This window comes from Vanacampus margaritifer, chromosome 6 (assembly GCF_051991255.1).
Source record: "Vanacampus margaritifer isolate UIUO_Vmar chromosome 6, RoL_Vmar_1.0, whole genome shotgun sequence".
NCBI lineage: Eukaryota > Metazoa > Chordata > Actinopteri > Syngnathiformes > Syngnathidae > Vanacampus > Vanacampus margaritifer.
The window spans coordinates 18,623,450-18,648,323 of record NC_135437.1 but is presented as its reverse complement, the minus strand read 5'-3'; the positions used below and the strand labels follow the sequence as shown (position 1 = coordinate 18,648,323).

Genomic DNA, 24,874 nt, shown 5'->3' with positions numbered 1-24,874 from the left:
ACCTCTGCTGGCCGTTTTTGTAATAACTAACATTGCTTCAAACGTTCTCTGCAGTTCAGAGTCTGCATAAAAGCCTTCTGTATGCTCTAGCATAAAAAAAAAAAAAAACGACACACAAAAACGTATAAATACGTCTTTGAGAGCATGGTCATATTTAAAATAGTCCGTATATATATGTTTTTGGGGAGCAAATTAGTTAAAAGTGATGATTTTGGAGGCATGCGTGATATATAAATAGAATAATTACCAATGGGCTAGTTGTAGCATATTACAAATTATTGAACTGGTCCCTGCGGGTGAACATAACTACACTGTGGCACCCCCTAAGAGTAAAGACTCACCCTCCGTCCTCTGAGAACTTATGCGCAAAAGAAATAATATCAGAGGCGCGGCCGCTGCCGTCGCACACCACCACCGGAATGGGAGGCTCGTCTCGCAGACTCTCCAGCGCGATGGAGATCACGTTCGGACCTCCTTCCACTATCAGACACACAAGCGGGACGCCCTGGCCCAGACCTGTCAAACACACCAAAAATAGTCAATGCATTTTTATTTTTTTTTCAACCCTGGAGAACCCACTGGGTCAAATTTGGCCCCTATAAATTCTGCTACTCAAATAACCAAGACTTTTTTTTTTTTTTACAAATTTAACTTCAAAAGTCCAGAGTGCCACTTCTGACCCCTGCATGGGGCCATCTTGTGGATGAATATTGCACTTACATGAGCCAGAGTGGCGGTGACAAGATGGCTGGCAACATGCTGTTTTGTTGAGCTGGAAATCAATCCAAACAAAACCATCTTCTCAGCAAACCATCAGATGGTAAAATTGTGGGTTTTTTTGTTAATCTATTTCATATCATGTTGCAGAATGCCTAGGAGTATGTTTTATATATATATTTTGATAAATTAGCAACTCTGAGCTAGTTAAAAAAAAGGGTTAAAATTGAAAAAACATATATTTTGGTGTTCAGTGAACTTATAGCAGTCATTTAATGTATAATTCATATTTTTCCAAAGAAGAAAAGGGTTCTTGGGTTCTCCAGGGTTTAGTACAAGTGAGTGGGATGTTGATGTGAGGACCCCGGAAATATGCAAGGGGAGAGCAATCGAAGTCTGTGGTGACAGCTGAGCATCCCTTTGCTGTCCCTGCCTTATGTGAGCTCCAGGCATAGGATGACAAAGGGAAGCCCATGAGTCACAGAGGAAGCTCTCCGTCCACAAATCTGCCCCCCCCCCCCCATTAGTCGTCACTTACGGGTATTGATCTTCTGCAGCGAGATGTGCTTCTCCAACAGGCGGCGCAGTTTGACCTCGGAGCCGTACTTGCCGCAGGTCCCGTTGTCAGTCAGGATGAAGTGCGAGTGGCTGTTGTTGAGCACGGCCAACTTGCTCAGCGGGTTGGCCATCGTTTGGTAGGGTCTGGTCACCTGAAAGGAGATCCGCTCTCATCAGCTGTTGTTTTTTTTTATTTTTTATTTTTTTACAGATTACTTTTTTTTTTAATTATTACATTAAATTTTTTTGTTCAGAAGAGTACACATTAAAATGTTTTATGATGGATGATATGACAGGTGGTCTTTTTTTTTTTTACTGGAGAGCTCATCAGCTGCTTTTTCCATGATGGGTTAAAGCTTTGGCTTTGGATGCTCACATCTTTCCCAATCAGGTCCTCTTTGTTCTCCAGGATGCCCCACGGGGCGATTCCTATGGCGCACACTTTTCCTCGTGACTTGGACGAATGGTCCTTCAAGGCGTCTCCCACGTGACGGATAACGCCTAAGAAAGACAAAAAAAAAGAAAAAGTTGTTGCTTTAGGAAAATGGCAAGGGCACAATTCCAGGCAAAAATGTCCAAAAAATAATCGATTATCAGCCGGGCTATTTTGGTTTTTGGACAAATGTCGGCATCTGCCTTTTTATGAACCTGAAGGCCGATAAAGCGTTTGCGAAGGTGGCCAATTTAAGGTTTTCATCAGGATTTGTAGGATATTCACAGTTTGCACTTGTCGCAAAGACATTTTGAACATATTCAGACAATTTTTCACTGTCTGCGCAGAACTTTTGAAACCTTTTACGAACCCTGACGAAAACCCCAAATTAGACGCATTCACATGCATTTGTCGCTCAGTGAGATTAAAATTTCTACTTTGTAAAAAATTAAGCTGACACTGGGAACTCCCTACACTTTTTTCAATTATTTAAAAATATATATTTTTTTCAATGTTAAAGTTAAGAAATTGTGTTGAAAATTTTAGAAAACTTTATTTACAGTAGAAAACTTTACATGCTTAGTTTTGAATTGAGCTTAATTAACACATGCTGATGACCCTGGAAGCTCCCTGCAATTCTTTGCTAGCATTTTTAAAGAAAGCTGTCAATTATTTATACGTTTCAAATGAAAAGAAAACATTTTTTTTTTTTTTTATTTTGACGCTAATATTTTTTCTTTTACTGCAATTGAACATCAACTCGAAATATCGCTTATCGGCCCCCTTGACTACTAATATTGAAAAAACGATACAGGTCTATCACTAATATGAATGGCAAAAGGTGGATACACAGGAAAATCATTTAACTACTTTAAAGGCCTGTCATTTTACATCACTGAAATAGATAAATGTTCAAAGATGCATTCGTTTTTGTTAATAGATGAGAACATTTGGACCAATTTAGCCAAAGTGGATAATTTCTCTGAGTGCACCTCAGTGAAGGTGTTATTGAGGTAATGATATGTGAAACATCACATTCACTATGAATTATGCTCTCAAAAAGCTCTTAATTGTAGTGTTTAAACCTGTCACAATGGGTCGGTAACCCCCCCCCCCCCACACACACACACACACACACCAAACCCCCCTCCCAGCCAGGAAATTACAGAAGCATTATGTAATAACAGTTGAGTGCAGGGCTGATCTTCTAATGTCACTAATAGTTATTTGTTAAGTGAACAGTAAACGGAATCATCCCGAGCTGTTGCCGAGGCCGTCCTCACCTGTGTTGACTCCGCCCGTGAAGATCCAAGCGCCGGTGGTGACGGCGGCTTTAATCAGGCCTTTGCCGAAAACCTGCTTGAGTTTGGGCTGGAGGTCGAAGTTCTGGAGGCCGCCGTGCACCGAGATGAGTAACGTGGGCAGCTCCAGCTGCCAGTCCTTCACCATCAGATGCAGCAGGTTGTCCGGTTTGGTGTCGTAGGAGACTCGGATGTACTAGCGCGGAGAGGACGGGAAACGCCGTCAGGTTCCCCGGTTAAAATAGACCTTTGACGTCTATAGACGTCACTGGCACTGAATGAGTTTAGAGTTCCCTTTCTCTCACCATGGCCTTGTTGATGAAGCCTCCGCCCTGGAACTCGATCACGCCGTACGAGTCCGTCGGGTAGGTCCTGGTGTGCTTGATCACGCTCCATTTGTCCTTGTGGGTGTCGATCTGCACCAGCTGGTGGGCTTCCTCCAGAGAGTTGGCCCCGGGCGGGATGGCCACGTGCTGCGTTGTCAGCTGACCGCATGAACATCTAAAACGCAAAGCGTCAAGGCTCACTCTCAAGTCAGGGGGAAAATGGTTTGTTTGGTGGCATACTCTCAACTCGTCCTGTTTAAGTGGCGTTAGATTAGGATTTTTATTTTTTTTTATTTCAGGCATTTTTGGGGATTGCGTAGTTTTTACTAGGTACATTCTGGACTAGGCTGCTTTCATGGAACGGGTTTTGGTCTAGAATATGTTAAAAGAAATGTTGAATAAATATAAAGCAGACTTGGGTCAATTAGAGGAGTCTAGAATTCAAAGTAAACATGGTGAAGCAGCATTTATCTGTTGTGCTGCACATAAATGAAATAATAATTACTTTAATTGGGGTCTTTTAAACATTTTGAAATCAATTCCACAGAATGGTTTTCGTATATTGGTATATTTTTACTCCTCATAGGGAAGGTTAATACTTGATTCATTGAGCCATTTTCAGCAGTAAAAAGTTGATATTTTGTCCAGATTTAATTTGTGATAACATCATTATTTTTCTTGTACAATTAAAACCTTTAAAAACAAACTTTTCCACTTGCTGTAACGACCAATCATAGCTCACCTGTTTTCTGGGGTTTGTCAGCAAATTGAGCCATAATTGGTCGTTACCTGTTTCTTCAGCACAGGTGATGTCCGAGTGGAAAAAAAGTAGTTTTTAAAGGTATTAATTGTTCATAAAAAATAATTAGCACATTAATTATCGAAATATTATCTTCTTACTGTTGAAAATGGCTCAATAATAGTATAGTTTGAGAAAAAATAATAATAATAATAATAAAATAGTAAATAGAGATAAATAGATCATAAAATAAAAATAAAAAAATCTTTTGCCAACTTCTATGAAAGAAACTATGTCAATAAATCCAACAATTTCTCCTTCCTACAAATTGATAATCCATATTTAGAAAACCATTACCTGGTGATGTCCTTGGTGGGAAAGATGTGAATGCATTCTCTTTTCACAAACGTCCTCTCAATCCAAACTCGCTGCGCCTGCAAAGAAAAGCGGCAGAAAAAGACAAAAGCCTTTTGCGTCACTCTTTTGTCGCGGCGGGAGCCGCCGCCGCCGAGATTCGTCACACAAAAGCAGTCGGCCACACACTGCGTCCGAAAACTTCATCTCCCTCTGATGCCTTTCCAGCTGGGAGCAGAAAATAACCTGAGTTGAGCGAAAACATTTCTGTGCCATTGTCGAGCGTGAATGACTAATTACAAGTAGAGCGATGGGGAGCTCCGCTTTCCAGGAAAGCGTTGGCAGCAGCAGTGAAAACAGTGGAAAAACAGGAACTTTGTTGTCATCGCTTCATTAGCTCCCACAAATTTTCCTATACTTAATTATTTTTTATTTTTTTCCATGTCAACTTTAAAGATCATGTGAGTGTGACTGAAAGACGCGACTAATGGATTCTTACGGATGTCTTGTGATTTGGAATCACAAGAAAGATGCTACTGTTCTCTGTTTTGAACCCAACAAAAGGCTCCAGGCAAAGAAGGTAGACTGTTAGAATAAATATAGTTATTTAGTCGTTATTTTGAATTGCTGTAAACCGTATTAGATGGAACAGTATTTTGCTCTTTTATGGCTTTTCAGGGTGTACCCCCCGCCTAATGCCCGAAGCCAGCTGGGATAGGCTCCAGCGACCTCCGCGACCCTCGTGAGAACAAGCGGTTAAGAAAATGGATGGATGGATTCTCGTGAATATCGGAATATTGATGATTAATTTAAAACATCACAACACTGTAGCTATGACTAGTATCTTTTAACGGTTTGCTTTCTTTTCAACCATTTTTTTTTTCTCTCCCCATCAAAACAATGTAATCAATATTTAGTAGCTGAAAAACAATTACTTCAGTAGAAGCAAACAATTGTAATATATTTAAATCGCATATTCGTTTTTTTTCCGTCTCTCAGTGTGGATGATTCTATAAATAAACCCGTTGCCCACAAATAAATTCACTTTCTAACTTTCTACTTTTTCGCCCACTACATTACAGAAGTATTTTAAAGCATGGCAGTAGTTCCACTTACATCCAAACTTTTGATCCGAGTGTGCAGAAGCTGAAAAGCGAGCTGGAGCTGGAGCTGGAGTTGCTGCTGCTGCTGCTGCTGCTGCAGCCTGACTGAATCCCACAGGACATGACACTTGTTCACTTTATGAGGGCCAGCTAATATGATGAGCATGTGAGCGGGCTCTTTGTTCGGCCCAAGTCTCATGACTCCAGTTCAAGGTAATCCTTTTGGGAGTCCCATGACCCCCATCCGCATGCCCGCAGGGTATTTTCACCCGGCACACAATAAGTCTACTTTGATAAGCGGCCCCTAATCTCCCAATTTGTTCAAACTCTTTTTCTTGGCGTTGCCCTCGCAGCGGTGTGGAAGAAGACGTACGTTTGTGCGCCGCGGCGAGTTGATGTTAGCCGACTTTTCATTTAGAAACAAGCATCTACCTAAACCCCCCCCCCCCCCCCCCCCGACTCACCACCATCATTTCCAGCTACTTTGATTTCAACTCAAATTTGCATAATTGAGAGAATTGGATGCAGGCATTCTTTTGGAGGGCGCCTTGTTAAGACATGACCGCTCTCCAGCTGGGGGCAAGGTCAGTCAATACTAATTGCAGTTAATCTCTATTTCCACCGCATTCTGGTGGTGGAAAAGATAACGCCAAACAGTCGCCGCAACGTCTTCGTGTCAGTCATAATTGGCAGCGTTGGAGGTTATTGTTTATATGTTGATAAATGACAGCAACAAAAAAGTGTGTGAATTTAGCAATTATTTAAAAGTGTGTGAATCTTGGATTACAATAACTCATTCACTGCCATTGACGGCTATAGACGTCAAAAATTGATTTGAAATATTTCTATTAGTTTAACATTTTATCCACTTTTGCTAACAAGAGTATAAAAACCTAGAAAAAATATATTGTAAATTTAGAACAGATATAAAATTTGTGATTAATTCATTAGTTTACAAGTGAAGTTATGTGATTAATTACAATTAAAAAATGTAATCGCCTGATGGGTTTAATTAAAAAAAAAAATTTTAAAAATAATGGGTGTTTAATTGTAATTAATCACATGCTAATTTTATATCTGTTATAAATGTACAGTAAAAAAATATAGGTTTTTATAAAAAAAATTAATGAAATGATTTTTTTTTTTTTAAATATTTATTGTTTATTATTATGAATATTAACTATTTAAGTAATCAAGGGCTTTGTGGTGCTTGCAAAAGCATATAAAGGCATAAGCTGAGCTGGAAGTTAGCAAGCGTAGATATTTGAAAACCTTCCTTATGTGAAATGGTTGCACCAGTATTCCTTTTATGGTTGAACACTTGAGAGTCAGAGTGGAAAAAAAAGAGTTTTTTTGGGGGGGGTTGTTGCTAGAAAAGGCAAATTGAAATGTCCCTATCTAGACATTTTTTGGTTGCGTTGTGGGGGGCGCTGTTAATTATAGAAAAGAAAAACAAAACGCATTTTCAGAGGGTTTTGGCCGACGTGACGCAGTTGCTTCGGCGTACTTAAACTCATTAGGCCCAGGCCCGTGAAAACTCCAAGCAGCTGCCTCGCTCGAGCTGCCTCCGAGCGCTTAGCTAAAAACCTTGAAGATTTGGATATGCTGGCGGATCACATTGTGTCACACGGGGAAAATTAACGAGAATTAAGACAAGCCTCGGCACAATAAACAACATTCATTCCAAACATGCGGCAGTTGGGAAACAGCAAACACAGCAAGATAAAGAGGTATTGAGGGTGGATTTGAAATTTCACTACTTATTATGAGCACTTTGGAAATGATAGTTTCACCAAAAGTATTCATTCACACCCTGGCAAAGTTTGGAGTATATTTTGTTGAATGTATCTTTTATCGAGACAAAAACCTTGTTGGAGGTCCTGAACCTCATCAATGAAATGTTCTTTCTTGAAAAAAAAAAAAAAAAAAAAAAAGAGTCATCTTTTTTAAATTCAAGACATAGGTGTGGAGTTTACTGGTGAACAAAATGAATACGGAGAGAGAGAATGGTAAAACAACCACCAGGGGCAGCAGATAGAATGAAAACAGCAGAGCCCCCAGAATTGAACCCTGTGGAACGCCAAACGTTCTGTTACACAAGTGAATTCATATTACACATATTCGCCCGACCACTTTTTTTTTTGCTCGACGTAGTATGACGGGATTACATTAACTCAGTCACTGCCATTGACGGCTATAGACGTCAAAAATTAATTTTAAATATTTAAATATTTTAAATAATTTTTAAATATATTAATATAGAACATGTTTCCTAATATTTTTCGTTTTAGGGCCCCCACAGAACATCAGAAGGATGCAAGGGCCACGTAATGTTATGAAGAGAAATTGTATTTAGTCCTAAAGAATTGCATAAATAATGTGTAGAAAAATGCTACAGTAAGTAAACCAAATTATTTGTAATAGTGGCACCTATTTTTTTCGACACCCTCCCATCTTACTTTGACCATCTCCAAACTTTTTTTTTTTTTTAACTGTGTACAATACCATTTTTAGTATATGTCGCGGGCCCCTGAAAAATGGATGCCAGGCCGCAAATGGCCCCCGGACACAGATGATTTATTGAGTTAAAACACATGCTTTACAATAGAAAAAGTCTCACAGTATAGAATAAAAAAATGGCAACAAATTACACAGTATACTGCAATAATACTGATCTTGTTGATGTAAAATGTAGTTCAACACAAAGCTGTATTACTTTTATATGAATCTCAACAAATAACTGATCTATTGAGTAATACTATTATGATTTCTTTGCTTGTCATTATGGCAGATGAAGGAAGGCAAATTACCTGCAGTGAAAACATTTTTTTTTTTAAATTGTCCATTGACATCACTGATTTAGGACATTGTAATCAGCTGAAAATATTTATCGTTTGAGAAAGACCACTTGGAAGTTTTTAAAAGGCAATTGACAATCCCTTTCAAATAATTAGTCTGTCGTCAATATTCTGCTCAACTCGCCTTTGTGTGCTGCAGTCACATGGGCCGGGTCTCCTGACCCGCTGCTTAGCAAGAAAGTTGGTCACAGCCAATTTGTTCCACTGCGGCGACAATATCGCGTAACATATCACAGAAACGCACAAATCAAGTCCAAATGTGTTCAGGGGTTTCCTTAATTCTGCTCAGCGAAGAATGTTTGCGTAATGTTTGAAAAGGAGAATAAAGCGCGAGTTGAAATTGGTCATAAAGGAGTTGGGGGGGTCCTTGTGTGGAATGTGATGTCACCAGGGTTGAAGATAAAAGCCACTAATTGCTCGGCTTTGCCGCTCAACGGCGGCGTGGTTGGAGTTTGATGCGGCGTGAAGGGAAGGGAACCTGTGTGGAATCCTTTTACTGTTTAAGGAATATCTCAGAGCCACGTTGGATCCCATGAGGGCCGAATAAAAAGCCGCCTTTCTCCGGCTTGTGCTTTCCTTGGAGGGGGACGGGGGGGATGGGGGGGTATTTGCCCCACGAGATAACGGCCTCGATCCCGTGGTAGACAAATTTGCGTTAACTGTGAACGTAGCTGTTCTCACTGGGCGTAAATGCGCTCGATTGTTATCCTGGGTTTGAAAATCCAGTTAGCCGTCACATGAGCGCAACATGTCACTGATTAGCCTTGCCGGTGGACGCAGTCATAAGACACATTTTAAAGCGGCTACTCCCCCGAAGAATGTTGCTAATGGGGGTGGGGGGGAGCAGAGTTAGGAAATTATATTTTTTAAATTTATAATAGTGACACGTTTGCCTAGATGGTTGTGGCTTTTCGTGACTGCGGGGTTAGCGCTTTAGCATAATACATAGTCTAAACTTGGCAAATTGTGAATTGTTCAAAACTGTCTTTTTTAAACAATTTATTATTTCATCAACATGATTCTTAGGTTAATCAAATACTCTAAACAAAAGGTGTCAAATTAAAGGCGAAATGTGACCTTCCATGTAATTTAATGCTGCCACTTTTTTCGCCCCTTGACTCAATTCAAAACTAGGGAGCCATTCATCCGTTTCTGATAATGCTTATTATCATCCGCATAAATTTGGGGCGATTATCATGTAAGATTGGCGGATGATTAGTGTTTCCACACAGAACATATTAGGCAAAGGACAAGAACTAAAACTCTAGCAACATGCTTAGTCGGTAAGCTTCTGGCTCATAACATGCCAAACTTGTTAATTACTTTGAAATGACACAGCAATGTGACTATTAGTGCAACATGAAAAAAAACAAATTACATGTGATACAAACCCAACATCCAGTGGCATTCAAACAACCTCTCACAGGCTCCTGAAGTGGAGCCAAAACATGACCAAATTCCATTATGATTATTTTTACAGCATCATAATTCTCTCTGTTCTAATGCTGTTGCATTTGTCTGCATGCTCCATTTCCTAAAAAGAAGACTAACTTTTAGGTTTAATCTCGAATGCCATTAAAAGTGTACCGTTCATGAAAAACAAAAGCCGTTTCTTTTGTAATTTGTCTATATCCTTACTGTGTCTATTGTATACCCAACCATGAACTTAACCCAAGGCACTGTCATTTTTAGCATAACGTTACATCCCTTTGAGATTATATACAGTACATCGTAAGAGCTCCATTAAGGGCACTTAAAATGTTGCCTGTGATGAACACAACTTTGACATAATATAATATAATATAATATAATATAATATAATATAATATAATATATTTAATTTAGATAACAACTTATGTTGAAATGGGACTCCCTTCTTTTGTTATCAAACGATGGCACATCTCAGCTAAAAAACAATAAAAACAAAAAAACAATAAAGATTTAGATTAGATATTGAATTTACAAATAAAAATATTCATAAAATGAAAATACAATCCTGATTTTAGGAGTAATTTATTTTTTATTAATTTAATTTATTTGTGACATTTATTTCAACAGATTCCAAAGTGAAATATTTTATTCAAGCACACTTGTTAACTCATTCACTGCCATTGACGGCTATAGACGTAAAAAAAATTATTTTAACTATTTCTATTAATTTGACTCTTTTTTTTCCACATAACATAACAAGAGTATGAAAACCTGAGGAAAAAAATCGATTGTACATTTAGAACAGATATAAAATTTGTGATTAATCGTGAGGTAACTAGTGAAGTCATGCGATTAATAACAATTAAAAAATGTAATCGCCTGACGCACCTGATTTTTAATAATCTTTTCTCTTTTTTTAAAAAAAAATCTTTTAAATGTACAATAAAAAATGTTTTCATACTCTTGCTAACAAAAGTGAGTTAAAAAAGTTAAACTAATAGAAATAGTTCAAATGAATTTATGGCAGTGAATGAGTTAAATATCTTACAATTATGCAAAATATAGTGAATAAATCCTCTTAGTTTTACCCAGTAATGTATATTTAATTCAGGTACAAAAAAAGCAAATGTTGCATTTTATTTTATTTTTATTATTATAACGTTGATTAGTCCTAATGCTGACCTCTGGCCTGAAGGCATCAGCTCTCTGCTGACTTGGGCCTGACGCTGTCATGTGATCTCCTCAACACAATGGGCAATTGTGGATCCTTTCAAAATCAGTGCATTCTTAACACATCAAAATGGGAAAATGAAGTCATTTCTAAAAAACTTGTGCACATTGGAGCTCCAACTTGAGGCTATCGATGATATTAGTTGATTTGTTTTGCAACAGCTGAGTCTTAAAGCTTGGCGTTCCTTCGTGAAAGGGCAAACAGATCAGCGGGGACGGCTTATGCGCTGACTGACTCACATGTGATCTTATGAAACAGGCCGTGTTTGTTAAGACAGGACCGCATCGTTTGAAAAGTGTTTCGGGATGAAATAAATAATGTGCGGGGGAAAAAAGATCAACAATTATTATTAATAATTATGCTCATTATTTATTATTGCAGTTGTTTCGAATATTCATCATAAGACCATGATTACTTTAAATGAAAAGTAAGGGCATTTCATTATACAAGTAGATAAAACTATTTAAAGAGACTGACAGAACTACTTCCCGTACCAAAACTAAAATTAATGTTGCCATAATGACATCATGCGCATGCATCAGTTGATTTTATATTTAGCAACATATCCAATCTCGTACGTTCTATGCGGCCATGCTAGTCTAAACGCCATATTCTGATTAATATTGTGCTAATGGAAAATGAATTAAGCAGCAAAATTCTGCATCCATCTCAGGGGGCGGCCATTTTGCCACTTGTCAGCTGAAAATGACATCATAGTTGCTCAGAGTGAAGGTAATGTCCAATCACGCTCACCTGTTTTCTCAAGCTGAGCCGTGATTGGTCATTACCTGAGCCCTGAGCAACTGAGATGTCATTTTCAGTTGACAGCAAATGGCAAAATGGCCGCCCTCTGATATAATTAAAAACGGGTGGATTTTGCTGCTCAATTCAAATTCCACAAGTGCAATATTAAAACAGAATGCTGAGTTTAGACTAGTGGAGGCACATGAAATATATCAGGGATAGGGAACCCTGGTCCTCTAGGGGGTGTCCATGTCTCCCTCCTCCAACACAGCTGACTCAAATGATCAGCTAATCAGAAGAAGCCTGATAACGATCTTGTTCATGAACCAGGTGTGTTGGTGGAGGGAGACATGGAAAACAGTGGCTCTCGAGGACCAGGGTTCAATACAACTGCAATATATTATTGTAAAGGAAATGTTTGGGTTGACCAACATAACTTCGTATATATGTTGCCATGGTTATATGCCGATTGCACGAGTCTAAAACCTTGGTAATACAAATATTGAGTACAGAACATAATGTGGAATACATAATTCACGACTTTTGTTTGAGTGTATGAAAAGATCAAAATGAACTTTTTATATCCTGACCAATTTATGAGTTAGTCCACACGATAATTTAGCTGGAACGTTACCTGATGTAATAATTTACAGAAAATGGCCAATTCTGTAATATTTTATACTTTGAAAGATCAATTTGAAGAAAAAAAAAAAACTGAGTGACAAGGTTCTAAATGTATATTTAAATCATAATGCTCTGTCGATTATGATACAAGTTTAATGAATGGCGGAAAGAATTGCATTACCATTAAATTGCTCAATAAGATCAGGCATATACATCATTTTCAAAATGTATTAGATTTCAGCACTTAAAAAATATAGCTGTATTGTCATAATAAGGATCAAACATAAAACAAAAAAACAAGGGAATAATTATAGTAACAAAATAATAAATATACATTTTTAGTTTAAATATACTTCTTAAAAAAAAACTCTTGCAATTTTCTTGTATTTTTTTCCTCAAAAAAAAAAATCACGTAAACTAAAGATTTGGCAAATATATGTACCAATTTTAAGGTTTACTGGCCAATCCATTTTAGTCTTTTGATGACATTCAATCAGTTATAAATAAAAATAAACAAATAAATAAAATAATTCTTGTCAATATTCTTCTTTCCAAATGATTATTTCCCAGACTCGATGCTTGTACCGTAATCCCGGAACACACCCCAGCCTGAACTGGGGAGCAGACGCGTGATCGCATACACAAAACGACAAACCTCATTGGTTGCTTTCAAGGACGTATTAATAGGAGTGTTAATCACATGAAAGCAGACTTTATAAAAACATATCACAGGACTTTAATCTGCCGTGCTGGCCATACTGGGCCATTACGAAGGATTAAAGCGGCGAGCTGCTCTTACTTGAAGCCCGCTCAGCTTCACTTAACAGTATGCTGGCAGCAAACATGCAAAACGCCAAATACATGCTGCATATGATCAGCGGGCCTGAAATATGATTGGTCGAGACGCTCCACACGGCATGTGATGTAACGAGCATTTCTTATTATGTCAAAGTCAACAACAATGACTCGTATTTAAGTCACTTAAAACACTTTCACAGATGCAACTTAACAGCCACTCGTTGAAAGTTTCCTACCTTCTGTGAGCCAGACGTGCTGCGTTTGAGGGAGTTCCTCTTGAAGGTGCCGCTGGGGCCCTTGGGGTCCATGTTGAAGATGCTGACCCTGAGAGGTCAAGGCCAACATCAGCACCGGAGAGCCACTGCGAAAGCAAAGGCGGCACAAACTAGAGTCACACTCCACCGAGCGCTTCTTCTCCCCTCAACTGGGCTCAGTGCCGACTGACAAGACACGCAATCCCAAGCGGGGGGATATAAATCACTCGATGGCATACTTGACACGTAGACCCTTTTCCTCTGCCGCGCATCCCGTAATCAGGATTAATGCGGCCGGCGGTCTCCGAGTCTAATGGAGAGAGCTTTATTAAATGGTTATTGAAGGTAAATCTACTTTGGCACACCACAAGCCCCCCCAAAAAAAGGCTTATTGCGACCATGCAAGCTGTGAAGCTGAAGTTAGCCGGGCCGAGAGGCAAAAGGTTTTCCCGGGGTGATGGGAAGTCCGAGGACAAGACACTCTCAAGCCGGGACATACTGAGCTGGATTGTTCTTTCCCAGCTTTATCAAAAAAAAAAAAGTCTCTGATGCTGTCAGAGAATTAAAGACAATATAACAACAAGCTGCAAGGTTGTCCAACTGTGAAACAAAAAAGCCTTCAAGCTGCTAATTAACTTTCACAATTTAAGTTTACTGATGAACTAAACATAAAACAAAGAGAACTACGAGATGCTGTATTTAAAATAACCACATAACTTAGCTTTAGGAACGTGCGCTAGCGTAACGCTAATACAAAATATAAAACACAAATAAGACAGGCTAGCGAGTTGTATTTTGAGGAGGAAAAAATGGCTGATGACTGAATGTGGACGTCAGTATCTTGTGTATAGACAATGCCGCAATGCAATGCACCTTACTAGGTGAAAACAACGCATTGTACTGCTTTTGCCTGTGACTAGCATAGAAACCGGGCAGATCAGTCTTAACGGCATTTCATCACATTTTGTAATCAAAAATAATCCTCGCAAATCAAATTACAACAATCCAAAATCCAATGCTTTTCAATGAGCGGAGAGCGTCATTTATTTTGAAATGCCTTGTCGTCGTTTAATTTGAATCACATAAAAATAATAATCAATCATCTTACTAACAAACCGGTTTTGTAAATTTATGAACCTATACCTATATTCTTTATCCTCTGTGAAAATCGAATATTATTGCAGATTTTGGAATGAGTTGTGGAGCTCTTCTACGTCTAAGTCTGTATTATACTGCCCCCTGGTGGTTATGCTGCACACACCACAAGGAGCACAATGTTGAGGCTGAAGTGAAAAGGATTACTGTCAAGGCATTTCAGTTCAGTTCAATAAGGGAACGATGACTTGAGATACAAGTGTTATCGTTTACAAATATGGTCAAAGAACAGATTAAACTTGTATTACCACCTATGAGGTATTTCCCCCCCAAAAGTACCCATTGTGGGGAATAAATATATATATAAATATTGGAGTTTGATGGACTAAAAATAGCCCCACCCCCCACCCCCTAGATAGCTACTTGTATGAAAGTGACATGACAAACAAAATTAAAATCTTTGTTAAAAAAAATCTGCTATTCATTCATGTTGCCCAGTCATGTGATATCGAATCTACCTTGCATGCAACCTATTACAGTACATAGAAGCCTATTTTATCCAACAACTCCCTCTATTGGATGCAAGCTGCAACTGTGACATTTTCTCTTCTAAACTTGACCTTCACAAATTCCATGTCCATTGCCTGTTTTGTATATTGTTGTGATCATATTGTTAGGCATGCTTTTCAAAACGTTTGTTTGTTTGCTTGTTTAAAAAAAAATAAAATAATTTATTTAATTCGTGCTCACTGTTCCAAGTTGGATAAAGACTAATTCATTCAGTTCACCTTTGACTGAGATTGAATATGGAACCTAATTCTCGTCGATAGCAATATCAATTTAAAAGTCATGCAAAGATAGCATTTAAAGGATTCTGATGAGCCAAAAGATACAACACTAACGCACAATAATATTCTGCATCACACACGCAAACGTTACCTGATTTGGGAAGAGAAGAGTGTCACACACATTCCTCCAGTGGTTGAATCCTAATGATAGAGAGAGAACAATTTCATTTCCAACCAACAAAAAAAAATCCCACAGAAAGTACTTCAACACAGCCATGTGTACGGACAGCCTTTTGTAATGGATAATACCTCCATTCTCTGCGTAAGCAAACACTAAAGAGGCTTTATCGTTGGTTAGTAGCTTTGAATTTATAAGCGGAGATTATTTAACATTTCAAAAGAGATAATGAATGAAGGGAGACAGACACTCAATAACATTGACCATTTCCTGAATTGGTCAAAGATAATTCAAGTATTATTTAATTACAATATCCTGTTTTTTAAAAAATATTTTTATTAGAACATTAAACAGGCACAGATTTCACACTGAGTAACTAAAGTATATTTGTGCCTAAATTCAAACAAAATCATCATTATGCCAGTATGTATCTTTTTTTTGGACATTTTTGCGCTGTAAAAAAAATGGATGCCTTGGCTCCAAAAAGGTTGGGAAACTCAACTTTGACCACACGATGGCGCTCTAAACGCTCATGCAGCCTCTTTGTTCTGACCACGAGGTCACAGGGGCTATTTGATGATTCACCCCCCCCCCCACCCCCACCCCTCTGTGATGAGTATAATTTAGCTCATGTTGTGTTTTGTCCATCGGTTCAGTCAAACCACGAGAAGAAATCACATACTGACGGAAACTATTAGGGGAAACAACTCGGATGTCACCCTTTCGGAAGGAGGCGCCGTTTGGGGTGGGGTGCCCCAACCTGCTGCACTTTAATTACAGGTGAACCTTAATACAACAAAAACACACCAAGTGAAGGCATGATACTGCTCGTGTAGGAGGTCAACACAATACAACTGGCGTGTTTTTGGGCTCTGCTCATCACAATAACACCGGTTGCTGGGGAAACAGACTACACACACACCTGAGACACACTTAGGCGTGTTCAGTCCCTCAGTGCGGCTCGTGAACGCTAAAACAGCGAGTACTCACTCGAATCAATAGATTAAAAACACAACTGCAATAAAGAAAAACAGTTGACGGCGCGAGGGTGCTGACGTCTCATTTTTCATGACAGGCCAAACACGTGGCTGGACTATGAGGCCAAGAAATGGTGGTTTGTTAAGAGTAGGGCATGTTAGGACATGTTCCTTCTACTTTATGTTCATAGAGAGCAGTACAGTTGAATAGATTGATAGAAAGCAACCAGGGTCAAATTTTTACCATCATATATTTGATCATAACAAGTGTAAAAAAAAAAGAAAAAGAAAAGATGGCTGACTTGGCTGGGTACATTTTGTTCTTCTTCTGTTGTTGAAAGGACAGACGGATAACACCACGCCACGCCACAACAAGTTACGTCCAGTTTTTCGCATTTTGAGCCTTTTAAACCAATTAAAAGGAATTTAACTGTTATATTCCTCCTTATTTACTTTTACATTCACGTTTGCGTTCTCATCCGCTAGCAGTCATGTTTTCGTCATGCCGGAACTAGAACTACTTCCTGTTTCTGTGTCTAAGAATCATGGGAAATGTAGTCCTCCTAGCCTCATACTGCGGTCGCCAGTCAGAGCCAATGCAAGCTGAGCTTCCAATAGCTGCCGTGACCGAGCCAAAAAATGTTGGAAAATGGTGAGTGCATTGCCTTATATATAGTTTCTGGTGAAAAATTGTCATAATCATGTTTTTTGCTTCATTGTTGGGTGGAATGCCTCAGTTGATAGAGTGGTCACCTTCAAGCCTGAAGGGTTTGAGCCTGAGACCCATTACCATGTCAAGAGATATCCTTGAGCAAGATACTGACTGAACCCCCAGTTTCTTCTGTGTCATCAGCAACATTTTGAGTACCTGAAGGTAGAAAAGTCTTACACGGGTTGATGCCCATCGACCATTTTCCAAGAACTGGTGTGATGTTTGACGAAACCTTTAGTTGGTCTGCAAATTCCATGGCTATTCTGCCCCTAGTGTTATATATATTAGCCAATGGCTAGCCCCAAAAATATATCTCACCAAGGAAATGGTATATATCAGAAGCTGGGAATTTGATGGTACTAGAGCAAAACTGCAGTCTCAACAAATTAAAGCTCTACTCCTGATTATTAGCATCTAGTAAAAGCAATGGTGTAGAGCAGGGGTGTGCCCAAAAATCTATTCTCATTTAGTACGATTCAGAATCGATTTTAAATGTCCCAAAATCTTTTTTATTTAAATTATTTTATATTTTTTTGTGTGCGCCTTTATTGGATGCGCTGTTCATGTTGTACCCGATTAGGCCACTTAGGGGCAGTGTGGTTCCACGCGGTCTGATACACTGTTAAGTTGTAGCCACATTAGAGAGTAGAAGGAAAGTGTCACGCTCAAGTTATTCCAATAAAAGTGTTTTTTTTTGCAGTGTGGAGCCGTTCTTTTGAGTGATAAAAGTGCCGCGAGTAGCGCGCTAATTAGCATTAGCGAGTCGGACTGGAGTAGATCATTACAATTACGATCTATAAATTGAAGCAAAAATCATTGTCAATCAAATCATTTTGAATCAAAAAATTGTTCTCGATCGAAAATCGATTCTGAATCGAATCGCGCACCCCAAAAAATCGTAATCGTAATCGAATCGTGAGACATTCAAAGATTCCCACTCCTAATGTAGCGTAAAGGATCACGTCCTATTGCAGCGCTGTCCCTAATAAAGTGAAGCTTTAGAAGCAATCTAGGTCAAGACTAAAAGCTGCTTGCATGCATCTCAAAAGAAGCCACAGTTTGATGTCTGTAGCTCAGTGATGGCCAGAACAGGGTCAGGGGTAAGAGGGGGGTGGGGGTAGTGAAGTGCTGTCGAAAGAGAGGTCTGCTTGCTCATGGGAGTGGTCCCGCGCCTCTGTCAGCACAAATGCATTTTAGGGAAGTAGACAGGAACGAGGCGTGGCCGAGTAGAATGCGACTCGTGGCTAACGACTTCCTCAGTGGGCTCGTTCACACACCCTGCGGATGGCTTTGCTGGACATCACCTTTCAAAACTGTTCCTGCAACATCAATCCATGCCATGAATTTCCTTCTCACTGCACATCTCTATCTCTGACATAGGGCACTTCTAACGTTGACCTGGGGCCCAAAATGGCTGCTGCAGTTTTGTCAAACTTTTGTTTGTGATTGCAGTGTCTTGTTCCGTCCGAGCGGAAAGCCCGTAAGCTATTCCCAGCAGCGAGGGAGATCTTCTCACTGGGAAAAAGGGGGCCGGTGGAGTCCTTGCACTCAGCTGCACAAACTTCCACTTGCAGCTCATCATCCAACAAAGCCAAAAAACAGATGTGGGACTCACACACCAGAGACGGACATTTATAGGGATGGGGATTTATTTGATCAAAGGGAGACTTGAACTTGGCTCCAAGTACTGTAAAGCACTGCTGGGGCAAATTAGCCGCGATGAGAGACACAACTTGACGGCTCAGTTTTTACATTTGGGCGTGAGCTGGTCCACTCAAATCCTTTGCAATGCTGCGATGTGGATTTCTAAATGATTGTTAAACATCAAACGGGTGCGTGTGTGTGTTGGGGGCAAAGCTTCCTTGAGAAAGGGTTTGGTGCCCTTGATCGTGACAGGAAAACAACATACGCCATGATTGCGTTTGGTTGGAAACAAATCCAGAATATCTGTCTCAGAATCTCTTGTCCAAAGTCTGCTGGAACGGGCTCTGTCTAGGTCCAGAAACCAAAACCCTGCCACAGTTTGGTTTTAGGCACAGGTAAAAACTATGGCATTTAAAAAATTTTTTTTTTTACTTTCTAGACCTGGATGGGCCACGTCTGGACCCAAAGAGGCAAACACCACAGAAAATGGATGGACGGCTTTGCCATGATCTTCTCATGGACAGACACACGTTAATTCACTGAAGGTATAAAAGCCTCAAAGTTTTCCAAAAATAGCGGCAACTGTAACCCAAAATGTAACCAATCCAGGTTCCCCCACCCAAAAAAGTCAAACGATCCTCAAATCTGTGCAGAAAGATGCTGATTTGCATTTTTTTTTGGTTTCATCTTGAAGTTGGTAACCAAAAACCCAAGCCGCACTTTCAACTGACGTAAACCAGAGGGACGTTACCAAGCAGAATCAACAATCAAATGCCGTGCTCATTCAACCTCTTCAGCCTTAAACTTGTTGTGCACCAGATTATTGTTCATCACTCAGCCCAAAACACCACCCCCCCACCCCCCCCCCCCCCAATATTTTCCAGACTTCAGATGTCATCAACAGCTGCCATAGTGGCTCAAAATAACCCAGAGTGATGTTTCTAAGAAAGAGTCACGACTGACAATCTCCAAACTACTTGTTTAAACATTCCCTTATTCGATCATTACAATTGTGCTCTAAAACTTCAAAGCCCCACATCATGGGAATGCCACAAAGGCCTTTGTTTTTGGTGGCATTGGCCTGACCCGATTCTGATTTCAGTGGTTGGCACAAAGGTACTAATTGTCAAGGTGCCGGAGGTTCCATGTGGTCGTCTTCTCTATCTCTAAGAGTCGATAACACAGATGGGAAGTCATTTTTAAATGTCCTGAGACTGACCCGATTCGTGGCTTTATGAGTTCAGACAATAAGAATCGGTCGATCCTCCAGAATTAATGACATATCCGTTTTTAAATGTAGATCGATTGGCTTGAAATTCAACGTGACCTTTGAGATAACTCCCTTCCGTGAGTCATTGGTTTTCACCCTCAGGGAACACTTAACGTCAACCGCAACTTTCGTAGCATGACGCTCAAGAAGCTTTATTGACACACCCCAACTGCACGCAGAGTTGTCAAATTACATAAAAGACGTGCTCCTGATTAACGCGAACACACTTTTGGTAACACAGGAAACCAGTTTTACCCGTTTCGGTTTGGCATAACTACAACACAACGTGATCATAAACACAACCTAAGTAAAAGTGATTAAACTTGAGTTTTCCCATTTCAATTGATGCAAGAGTATTAGCCATGTCACATTTTTTAGATGATCTACATTTGTAGATCAAGCAAGTGGGAAGCTGCGTAATCTTCACATTTCTGCGTAATCCGTTTGAGAAGGACCGAAGGTTTAACACAAAAAGTCCTTTACAGAGCAGAAGCGCGGTCCGCCGTTCGTGCGGTCTTCAGGCGATCGCCTCCTCCGCTGACTGTCAGCGGGCGTTACAAGCCCGAGTCAAAGCAAGTCCACGAGCACCTTGTCTAATCCTGCTGAGAGTCGCAGCGTTGTAATTATCGATGGGCGCCCGCTTGCAATGGTAATTACGACGGACCGGGATGATCCCAAACACAGATGGCGTTTGCGGACTGAGCAAAATGGCAGAAAGGTCATCATTTGGGCCCGTGGAAGAAGACAAATCTTTTTACTCTCGCAACAGTTTGACCCGCTATCAACTTATACGTCGTTTGAGTAGAATTTGTAGCTATAATAGGTTTTAGGTGAACTAATGAATACACACTCACACGCACGCACACACGCACATACAAAATAAAAAAATATATTTTTTAATTATTATTTTTTTAAATAAAATAAAAAATAAAATAAAAAAATATGAAATATAAAACATAAAATATATAAAAAATTATAATAATAATAATAAAATAAAATTAAAAAAATATATATATATATAAAAAAAAAAGAGAGAGCAATGATGATGACATGTCAAATCGTTAAAATTACCGAATGAACAATACTGAGCTCTCCAGAAAAAAATAAAATAATAATTTGTAGCTATCTTTTACGAATTTTGGAGATTGACTAAGGGTGCACTCACACTAGGGCCATTTCTTCCGTACCGTACTTTGTGTTACTTTTAAGACGAGTCTAAGGATGTCAGACTTCCTTCCGCACATTCCTTTCTGCATATACAGTGGATATAAAAAGCCTTAACATCCATGCTCAGGTATTTGGATGATATAAAAAATACGATGCCAAGAGACATCGCGTCAAAACTTTTTCCACCTTTAATGTGATCTAAACTATAACCCCGTACAACTCAATTTATAGTCAAAGAGTTCTACCCTGGTTTCAAAATTCAGATGTACTCAATTGAGTTAAGTTACACACCAACGGCACACACTCGCACCCCCATCTCAGCTCTCTGAAATGCTTGGGAGAATTGAGACAGACACACTACACACTCGCACCTATCGACGGGCACCGGTGTGTGAAACCCGGAAGTCCCGCCTTCTCCGGGGCATATACCCCATTTAAGATTAAGTTGAATTGCTGACCAACTTAATAAGGACATATTTGTTTCAATTGGTAACACAGGATTAAATTAAATTAATCCAAAGTGAATACATTAAATTTAGTTAATTATGAGTTCATTAAACTAAATACATTCACTTTGAATTAATTTTGGATGAACTTAATTAAGTTAAATTAATTAAAGTAATTTAGTTAAATTCATCCAAAATTAATCCAAAGTAGATATATTTAATTAATTACGAGTTAATTCATATTAAATTAATCCAAAATTAATCCAAAGTGACTATATTAAGTTTAATGGACTCATAATTAACTCATTCACTGCCATTGACAGCTATAGACGTCAAAAATTCATTTGAACTATTTCTATTAATTTAACATTTTTTTCCCACTTTTGTTAACAAGAGTATGAAAACCTAGTGTTTTTTTAATATTGTATTAGAACAGATATAAAATTTCTGATTAATCGTGAGTTAACTAGTGAAGTCATGCGATTAATTACGATTAAAAATAGTACTCGGCTGATGCTCCTAATTTTTTTCTAATCTTTTCTTTAAAAAAAAAAGATTATTAAAATTTAGAAAAAGAAAAAGAAAAGATTATTAAAAAATTAGGGGCAGCGGGTGATTAAAATTTGTAATCGTAATTATTCGCATGACTTCACTAGTTAACTCACGATTAATCACAAATTTTATATTTGTTCTAAATGTACAAAAAATATATAGGTTTTCATGCTCTTGTTAACAAAAATGGAAAAAAAATTAACTAATAGAAATAGTTCAAATGATTTTTTGACATCTATAGCTATCAACGGAAGTGAATGAATTAATTAAACTTAATATATTCATTATGGATTAATTTAATTCAATCGTGTGTTACCAATTGAAGCAATTTTATTAAATTGGTCAACAATTCAATTTGTAATCTTAATTTATTTCCACAATGCTCTTTTTAGACTGTCCGACTTGAACCGTGTCATATAAATACAACCACAGAAAGCCAGCCACTGCTGTTGCAAACTATCATCAATCAAATCCAGAAAATTTGATTGACATGTTATAATGCTGGCGAAGATCTTCAAACTTCAATACAAGCAAGCGGCCTTCTACTTGATCCGCTCTTGAGCTAAACACACACAAATCTCCTCCAAAAGTGAAAGCCCATTAGTCAGCCTCGGTTTATGTTTTGAATCTGTGTAAATTCCATGATGTCAAAGTGTTGCCTCGCATATACAGGAAGTCTAGTTTGGCTGGGAAACTGCTGAGGCGATACAGAAACTGCCTGATGTAAAGCATTAACCTTCATGAATCACATTTGCAACACTTGGTTCCTCTTTAAAAATTTTAATTAATTTTAATTAATTTTACATTATAGATTGGGGGGGGGCGTCAGTCCAGGGAGCATGCCGCTTACTGACACAAAAGCCGTTTGTCAATTTGTGTTCTTGTCCGTTCTTACGTCACTATGATCTTGTGAAAGGTCATCAGTCGCGGCCCAAGTACTGCTCCGATTCAAAGTAACAATCAAGCAAGAACACACGGAATACCCGGGTTCTATTCTTGTCAGCTAGCTTAAACCAAGCTTGTATCAAAAGTTGAACACGCTTTTATTCGGGTTTAAAAAAAAACAAATAATACCCCTGGTTTACCTCTTTTCTTACCCGAAGTAGTTTATGTTGCATATCTGCCACATCCAATATGGCCGACATCTAAGACTATTGGATCGTGAGGACCATATGATATTTGAAAATCCATTTCATGGAACGGTTTGCCATTGAACCACGAACACGTCCCAATGCCGTCACCCGAGTGTGGAGCCTTGGGCCTTTGGACGTGTGGCTGCAGGTGTGGCGGAGCTGCATATGCAGTCACAGCACGGAAAGGGACGATTAAATCACACAACACAGGCACCACCCTTCGTCTTGTGCCTGGGTGGGGCAACAAGCTCAGGAAGGCCAGCCACACCAGAAGCCGCAAGACTGTTTTTATATTTAATATTTACACTAAACCCATGGCTGAAATGTTTCGGTTTGTTTTTTTCTTCAGCTGATTTGCAGCAGCCCACCTAAATACAACATTGTGGGGTCATAGCTACGAATGAGGCTGTCCTCCCTCACCTCATTCTCTGGAACTGGACTGGTCCGACTCCTTGTGGCTTTTATGGGGGAAAGGACTTAGCTGCTTTTTAGTTCACCTCCTGAGCAGATATATTCAAAAACAAAACAACACAAAAACAGTTGTGTTGTTGCCAGGTGACACAACGTGCTTGACTCATTTGTTGTGTGCTATCCTCCTAGTGCCCCCTTCGTGTTCGTGTACGTGCGTGTGTGACACTTACAGGTGGTAATCACGTGAGCTGCGAGGACGTCGACTAGCTGTTTTATAAGCGTTTTTTGTTGTTTGTTTGTTTTTTGCGAAGGAGGATGTGTGGCTGGCACAGTTAGCGGCTCCATTGCGTGTCTAGCAGCGCGGCAGTTGGGTGACGCAAGGCGAGCTATTAATAACCCACGAACGGGATGTTCTCGCCTCAGCACTGCGGGGTCATTCGGGGATAAAGAAAAAAAAACCGCGTTACGTTACCCACCACCGCCAGACTACGTCGAGGCGTATGCTGACGGTTTCTATTTATGTATTTATTGAACCGAGACGCCACTGCTTTCATCAACGCTTACTTCTCCCGCAACTACTTCCGCCTTCACGAAGGGTAGTGCGAAACCACGCCCACGCGTGCACCCGGTGACTTTGGGAGCACCCTGCGACCCCGAAGAGTAAACATACGTGATGACGTATGCTCCACTGAGTGAACATGGAACCTTTTCGAATGGAAGTTTACCTTTGTAGTTAGCTATAACTGCTTAGTAAGCAGTCTTGTCAACTAGCTAGGGGTAGCTAGGTTAGTTACAGTCTCGTCCACAAGTATTTGAACAGCAAAGTAAATTGAAAATGTGTTCTTGTTGTATGCTAAAGCTATTTGGGTTTCAGAACATAAGATGAATATGAGAAAAAAAAGTTCACAATTCCAGCTTTTATTTAATTGTATTTACATCTAGATGTAGAGCACCTATTGTCAAAATGTTTTTGTTTTCATTAGACTTAAGAATTTATTCCGCTGCTACCATAATGAGTTACATCATCAAT

General features: G+C 39.3%; 1 protein-coding gene across 10 annotated transcripts in view; it reads right to left on the bottom strand.

Annotated features, from left to right (window-relative positions):
• Positions 1–24,377, bottom strand: part of trpm1b (transient receptor potential cation channel, subfamily M, member 1b) — a 43,476-nt gene extending 19,099 nt beyond the window's left edge. For 5 of the 10 annotated variants that reach the window (XM_077567237.1, XM_077567239.1, XM_077567240.1 and 2 more), the window contains exons 1-7: positions 5,545–5,956; positions 4,432–4,508; positions 3,315–3,510; positions 2,992–3,205; positions 1,652–1,776; positions 1,256–1,427; positions 342–516 (exon numbers count right to left, since the gene is read on the bottom strand). In XM_077567237.1, the coding sequence (XP_077423363.1) occupies positions 342–516; positions 1,256–1,427; positions 1,652–1,776; positions 2,992–3,205; positions 3,315–3,510; positions 4,432–4,508; positions 5,545–5,730 (1,145 nt within the window). In that variant the 5' untranslated portion in view covers positions 5,731–5,956. Of the gene's footprint in view, positions 1–341; positions 517–1,255; positions 1,428–1,651; positions 1,777–2,991; positions 3,206–3,314; positions 3,511–4,431; positions 4,509–5,544; positions 5,957–13,453; positions 13,579–15,505; positions 15,772–23,385; positions 23,607–23,853; positions 23,934–24,074 lie in introns of those variants that run through there. The other 5 variants (XM_077567242.1, XM_077567243.1, XM_077567241.1 and 2 more) reach the window with 5 other exon arrangements.
• Positions 24,378–24,874: the final 497 nt, after the last annotated feature.